This window comes from Vanderwaltozyma polyspora, genomic scaffold, assembly GCF_000150035.1.
Source record: "Vanderwaltozyma polyspora DSM 70294 KpolScaffold240 genomic scaffold, whole genome shotgun sequence".
Classification (NCBI taxonomy): domain Eukaryota; kingdom Fungi; phylum Ascomycota; class Saccharomycetes; order Saccharomycetales; family Saccharomycetaceae; genus Vanderwaltozyma; species Vanderwaltozyma polyspora.
Genome location: NW_001834482.1, coordinates 1 through 7,859, shown reverse-complemented (window position 1 = coordinate 7,859; position 7,859 = coordinate 1). Strand labels below are relative to the sequence as shown.

The window sequence follows — 7,859 nt, the reverse complement described above, 5'->3', positions numbered from 1 at the left end:
AAAGGAACGAAAAATTTTCATTCCTTCTCCACAACCGCTTCCAATGATTGCCTATCTTGTAAAATTAAAGGTATGGAATTGTATAAATACAGGAATTATTGAAGTTACGAATACTGTTTCTCGAATTACACTATCAAGAACTATTAGATGCCAATTTCTCTGTAGAAATATAACAAAGTGAGTTTTATTTGCACTATCCATAATCGGTTGTATGAATATGCTAGGCATAAATATATTCCTACTATTATCTGTATTCTTCAATTTGACTTTCAGTTTCAATATTGAAGCCAATTCATTAGGCCAAGATGAAGACAACGGAGTAATTCCAGAATATCACGGCCAGTATAAAGGTATTAATATTGGTGGTTAGTTGGTTACCGAACCATACATCACCCCATCGCTGTACAAGGACGCCATGGCTCTGGCAAAAAAAAGGATCAAACATAACTATTATTAACGAATACACTTTGTGTGAAGCATTGTGATACGATGATGCCAAGGAACTGTTAGACAATCATTTCAAAACCTGGATTACTGAAGATGACTTCAAGAAGATTAGTGAAGAAGGTTTCAATTATGTAAAGATCCCAATTGGGTACTGGGCGTGGAAAATTGACAATGAAACTAATTTGTACCCTGGTAACATAACGCATAATGACGCATACGTGAATTCAAACCAAAAAAAGTACTTAGACAAAGCTTTAGAGTGGGCATTAAAATATAATTTGAAGGTTGTAGTTGAGTTATATGCGGTGCATAAGTCAGGAAACTACTTCAACAGTTATGATGACTTAGGAGATACATTTGATTTGGGAAATATCCAAAATGTTACTTCTGAAATTCTTAAGAACTATTTTGATTATATGGTAAAACTAGATTCCCCATCTTCGCTTTCTGGACTAGAGGTATTGTTTTCCCCTATGGCATATTTTTTTAATGAAGAATTAGAATTAACCGGATTCTATTCTAATATATTTGCGTCCTATCAGACTACAAAGGACAACCTGGAAAATCCAAACCCAAATGTAACCTTTATGATACAAAGAAAGGGCGGAGCTTCAGCTGTTTCTGAAACTAAGTTAGACCTAGCATTGCATGATAGAACTAGTCCTTACTATAAAGGTGAAAATTATACATCTGATTCAAATTTAGTCTAAGAAGATGTAGAATTTTTTGACTGTTTCGATACGTATAATTTCGACAACACAACTTCGCCAGATTTCCCTGATTCTCTTCTGAGACAATATAGATGGCTGAGCCAAGATCGTGATTTCAAAATTAACTTTGTTGGTAGATGGAGTGCGGCATTAAATGATTGTGGAACAAGGGTAAATGGTATTGGATTGGGAGCAGCTTTCGATAATAACTTATATTCTCGCTCTAACAGTTCAATTGTGAAAGATAATCTAACCGAATATGGAACTGTTTATGAGACTTGTGTATCTCAAAACCCAATAGAACAATGGCCTGAGGAGTACAAAATTCAAACTAGGAAATATATTGAAGCTCGATTGCTGGGTTTTTCTACTTATACTAAAGGCTGGTTCTTCTGGAACTGGAAGACCAAAAGTGCACCTGACTGGGATTACCAAAAGTTGAGGGAGCACGATTTATTCCCACATCCATTTGACAATTATACGTATTATGAAGCCATTGATGATCCGAACTCGTCAGCGTCAGACAATAAAGACTCTACATCTTCTGTTAAAATGAAATTTACTACCTCCTCGAGTGGTCGTAGTAGTGTCGTAAATTCAAACAAAGCCGACATTTCCAAAACGTAAAGCGAGAGTGATAGTTCAAGTACGTCCATTCATGGTGGTAAAACTATCTCTACTAGTTCCACCAGTTTCGCCCATTCCAACAGCACTGTTGCTTCACACAAGAATGGGTCGTATACCATTAAGAGTTCTAGTATTTTAACTTCAATCTTTGCCTGGAGTTTAACTCTAATGCGTTTCACTTACGGTATTGGATTTCTTGTTTAAATTATGGGGTTTATTGGATGCGTATTGTAATATTAGATACTTTTATGTACACTATATCAATAAATATGTATTATTAGTAAAATTTTATTCAAGTAGAACTAGTGACAAACGGTTGGCAGACACAGATGGGCATGATTGAGTTGGAGTCGCCTATATCTACCATCCCATAATGTGTTACATATATGAGAAATTTAGAAGAGGTAGTAATATTGGTGACAAGAAATGATATTAATTTGATTATCGCACTTATCTTGGGCTTAATTAGAGATTGAGTAACAGAAATAGAACATAATATATATACATAAATTATCGTCCAGATACTATTTCCTGGACTCCAATTAAATATTCAGTCATTACAAAATTATATGTCCTAAAATATCAATCTCATCACAACATCCCATTTATACCAACTCTGGTCCTGTTACATCATGGTATTGTTTAATTCGCCATACAATTAATGATGTATTAATTGGCATTCTCATAGGGAATGTTGCAATTGTGTCATTACATAGGTGCAATGGGATTAACTCTGTGGCTAGTTTAATGTATATATCATACAGTATATACTTCTGACAGACATATTACTATAAACATATTTCAGTTTACTCTTCGACTTTATAAGCTAACTCTTCGACTGTATAAGCTAACTCGTGTATTTGAAATGAAATATTGAGATAGAAAGAGAAAACTATTTGGCCAGGTAACAGAGGATAAGAAGGAGTGAACAGAGGACACGAAAAGACAAAGAAGTAGCCCTTATTATATGTATAAGTGGGTGTTGAAATTAGATTTACTTTTTAGTAAGTGAATTCCTTGTAGCAGAAATATACACATTGGCAACAGGATCCTGGATTCTAGGAAGATATTAGATTGTTATTGAAGATTTAGTATTCAACAGAAACATATACCTTTTGATAAGTTGCAGTGTTAGCATCTAATACATATCGAACAGTTCCATGTTATTAGATTAAGTGTGTGTTAACATATATCAATGTTACAATTACTTCTATGCGATTGTTTCATTGATATATGTTGAAAACCTAAATTCTAATTGCATCACCGAGAGATATTATTGCAAACTGAAAATATTTTTAATTTCAGTTAATGTAAATTATGGCATCCAAATGTTTTTTTCTTCTTAATCGAATTAACAGTTTTAATTAAATGGATCAAGTTGAATTTACTTCCTTCCCAAATTAGTGTTGAAGTAATATTCGTATTATATTTCAGATTTGAAATATTTATTTTACCTTACCACAATTGATTAAAATATTATGCTAATTTGCCTAATATTAATGTTAGTGATTTATTTCGGTATCAATCAGTTGGTGCATTGAAATATAAGTATGCTTTAAAGTTCTATTTTATAAAATTATTCCTTTTTTGGATGGAAGTGGTAGTAGAATTGGAATTGGAAAGAAGAATAATTATAACTAAAAATGTTGAATGACCGAATATAAATGCTGGAGGGAGAGGTTGGTAGTGAAGATAAGATTGATAAATGTCACATTGTATTATAATCTAGGTGGAGCTCTAATATGTATGGATTATTTGGTTATGAATATTCCGTGTAGTATATTAGACTATATAGTAATATATGGTGATAAGATGACGGATATTACAATAATGGATTTGATTGGGGGATACCAGTTCTTCGAAAAAACAGAAATATCAACTTGTGAGTCCAATGTTTTTCATCAAGTTAATATATTGGTCAGTCAAATAAATAAAATGAACATGGAAAATAAAACCTATTTCTTTGTTATAGACAATAAATATTAAACGATTATGTAATAGATCTATATAATGATTATTAATAATACGAATATTAAACATATGAAAGTGAAATAACCAATAAACTTATTTCAAGAACCAATCACTCGTTAGAACGTATACCATTAGCTGGTATTGATTTTTGTGTGTTGTAATATGTTCAGTATTAGAAATATGACCAGCAAACCAGCAGGATGGAATAGGCAGCAACTAATTAGAATAATTATATGAAATGTTTAAGCTATATAGAGAGATGGTTTTCTATCTTAATGAGACTATTCCTACCGTCTATCTAATATTTATTTAATACTGTATAATATAATACAAAGATTAGTGTCCCAATTATATAGCTTATAATAATGAATTACAACCTCGAAACTGTTAATTACTCCTTCTCAGTTTCGAATCTGAGTCGACATATACTAGTGTATAACATTTTATGAACTTGAGAATGTTAAATAAGTTAAAAAATCAAATAGAATTCGATGCTCGTTTAAATAGTTTGTGCTCAATGTTTCTATTATTATTTTTTTTGTGAAATCAATATGATATTTATAAATATTCAACTGTCTATATATTCAGATATCTTCCTTTCTATACATTAAGGATATTATTTTTAAAATACATATATTGTTGAATCTTATTTAGTATTGAAATGAGTAGTGATCAACACATATTTTAGAATACCAATCCATTATTAAGTATTTATAAATTTTATAATATTTAAATATAAAATATGTCAAAGTAAAGGGTTAATACACTAGCACATGAATACAATGTAGTTATAAGATGCATTTAAATGGAGAGCTGTATAATATAATAATTTACCCCTTCTTAAAACTACAATTGTGACTAAATTGGTGGTTGGTATCCTTTTGCATTGGCATTTCTTAGAAAACGTTAATGTCACTTAAATAACTTTTATTTAAGTAAATATAGATTACAAATTGATCAAGCATTTTACTGTAGAGAATCGGTGGAGGCCTTATTATACTGTCTATCTGTGATGTATTGTTTGGTCGGTATTTGGTAAGTTTTAATTATTATATAGTTGTATAGTTAATTTGGTGTACATTAGAATAAAGTCTGTTATTCATGTATTCTAGAGAAACTTAATGTGGAGATCTGTATTAGAGAGTAAATATACTACTAATTAATAATGTTACTGATGTTTTCTTTATATGCAAGTTAGCATACTAAATAATATACAATAATATACAATAATAACTCTTTATAGCAATAAATGTAACTGAAGCTAGTTTTGGCAATTGTTATTCTAATTATTCCATTGAATCGCAGTAACCTTACTATTTAGGTATAACTGCACCTCTATTAAAAACACGGTGATATAATTTATGACATCCTTATGTGATAAGGATTTGGTATTGATTACGCTTAAGTACAAAGGGATAAAAATATTTATATATTTAATATTACTGTATAGTTATTATAATAGTTTGATAACCTCATATATCTTTTAACTAATAACCTTAAGTAATTATATCTACGGCTTGTTTCCCTATATAAATACATTAATACATTAATATTTAATATTCCGGACAAAAAAATTCAATGTGATGAGATTTATGTTTTGTTAGTTTTATATTTAGTGCTATAAATATTATTTATGATCAGTTGGATAAAGATGAAACTCATATAAGAAAAAATATTACAAAATATAAAATTATTTATATTAATATATAAGAAAGAGAAGAGTTATAATAAAATAAGTTGAATTATACAAGTTAATTATATGAATAGATGTAAATTGATATAATGCTATTGAAAGTATATTAAATGAATTAGTTCTGACAGAAAAATGGAAATGAGAATGGTAGAAACTGATATTATTCTGGTTTGGATTTCTGTTAGAGGGATCTTAAAGTCTTATGAGGTGGGAATATATATAATTTAGTGTGCTTTAAATTATATATGATAATAATATATGGGAGTTTTAGATTCAGGTGTCGAGATAGATACAACAGTATAATGATAGATACAACAGTATAATGATAGATTAGTTATTATAACTTGTAGTAGTACCAATATTAGAATGTGAGTAGGAAGATTGGGATAATTATTTGTGTTGATTTAGATTATTGAAATAAATGAGATAGTAGATTATTATTTTGGTGGGATATATGAGTTTAAGGCAAATGTGAATATTAGATGGTGACAGTGTCAATAAAGGCCGAGAGAGTTGAGATGGTGAAAAATTACAACCAGATCTGAATTCACAAGCATCGAATTATTTATATTAGATATTAATTTCAACAATTGGAGTTAATATTACATTTTTAATTTTAACAAAATACCATAGTTAAGGCGAGATTTTTGTCTTTTCATCTGAAATATTTTATTATGGGAAAATATATTTTGTAGTGCGAGAAGAATCCCATAGTTAAGGCGAGATTTCTATATTTTGGGCAGAATTGCTTTATTATAGGAAGAAATTTTATTTTGTTCTTAAGGCTGGATAAAGTAAATATGCGTAGGGAAGTATTAGGTAGTATTTTTCTCGGTTTGGTATTATTTTTTAGGATGGATCTTGATTGGGTGAAATGGATGGGAGTTGGTTATATTTCTTAAGAAGCGTGACAAGGAACAGATTTTCGCGGGTCGGTGTTGGTTTTTAGGAAAGGTATTTAGTGCGCGACGGTGTATATAATAAGGATGGTTAAAAAGGATAATGTTTAAGATAGTGGTAGTTAAAGTGATGGTAATAAAAGTGATGGTTGTAGTTAAGTAGAGATAATGAAAATTGACCACAAAGGTAAAGTTGACATGGAGATTAAGATTATTGAATAAAAAATATTTTTAACAATAAAAGTTGGTCTAATTCATTAAACTGATGGTTAGACACAATAATCATTAGTAACAGTATGGTAAAAGATGAACCAGTTGAGATGGTGAAAATCTAAGACCAGATATGAAATCACAAGCATTGAATTAATAATATCAGATATTAGCTTCGACAATTGGAGTTAGTTTAAGTGCTAATTAATGGGGCCTTAACTGCAGAGGTAAGGTCGTATGAAGTGATAAGATTATTGAATAAATATAATGTTGTTACGCTACCATATTTGAAATTGATTTTCTGCAAGTGTATCTAAGAATATATGTTTGTGCGTTTATTTCTAAATGATATATTCAGTGTGTGGTTCCGTGTTACGTGATCCCTTCCATGGTTATATGATAATGTGTGGCCGGTTTGTAAGGTTGGTTTATAGGTGTGATTTATGGATGTGATTTATAGATGTGATTTATAGGTATTATTTATAGGTTTGGTTTATAGGTTTGGTTTATAGGGTTGATTTATAGGGTTGAGGGTTGATTTATAGGAATGGTGTAGAGGAATGGTGTAGAGGAGTGGTGTAGAGGAGTGGTGTAGAGGAGTGGTGTAGAGGTGTGGTGTAGAGGTGTGGTGTAGAGGTGTGGTGTAGAGGAGTGGTGTAGAGGAGTGGTGTAGAGGAGTGGTGTAGAGGAGTGGTGTAGAGGAGTGGTGTAGAGGAGTGGTGTAGAGGAGTGGTGTAGAGGAGTGGTGTAGAGGAGTGGTGTAGAGGAGTGGTGTAGAGGAGTGGTGTAGAGGAGTGGTGTAGAGGAGTGGTGTAGAGGAGTGGTGTAGAGGAGTGGTGTAGAGGAGTGGTGTAGAGGAGTGGTGTAGAGGAGTGGTGTAGAGGAGTGGTGTAGAGGAGTGGTGTAGAGGAGTGGTGTAGAGGAGTGGTGTAGAGGAGTGGTGTAGAGGAGTGGTGTAGAGGAGTGGTGTAGAGGAGTGGTGTAGAGGAGTGGTGTAGAGGAGTGGTGTAGAGGAGTGGTGTAGAGGTGTGGTGTAGAGGTGTGGTGTAGAGGTGTGGTGTAGAGGTGTGGTGTAGAGGTGTAGAGGTGTGGTGTAGAGGTGTGGTGTAGAGGTGTGGTGTAGAGGTGTGGTGTAGAGGTGTGGTGTAGAGGTGTGGTGTAGAGGTGTGGTGTAGAGGTGTGGTGTAGAGGTGTGGTGTAGAGGTGTGGTGTAGAGGTGTGGTGTAGAGGTGTGGTGTAGAGGTGTGGTGTAGAGGTGTGGTGTAGAGGTGTGGTGTAGAGGTGTGGTGTAGAGGTGTGGTG

General features: G+C 32.3%; 1 protein-coding gene and 1 pseudogene across 1 annotated transcript, besides 1 other annotated feature; both read left to right on the top strand.

The window, feature by feature from the left end:
• The first annotated feature begins 211 nt into the window (after positions 1 to 211).
• Kpol_240p2pseudo lies at positions 212 to 1,652 on the top strand (annotated as a pseudogene).
• Positions 1,653 to 3,434: 1,782 nt separating this feature from the next.
• On the top strand, positions 3,435 to 3,770 carry Kpol_240p1 (uncharacterized protein; the record flags this gene model as incomplete). The annotated part of the gene is made up of 1 exon (XM_001642190.1): positions 3,435 to 3,770. The coding sequence occupies one exon, from the start codon at positions 3,435 to 3,437 to the stop codon at positions 3,768 to 3,770; it is 336 nt and encodes a 111-aa protein (XP_001642240.1).
• Positions 3,771 to 6,981: 3,211 nt separating this feature from the next.
• Positions 6,982 to 7,859: a repeat region (Kpol_240ptelp1~telomeric region).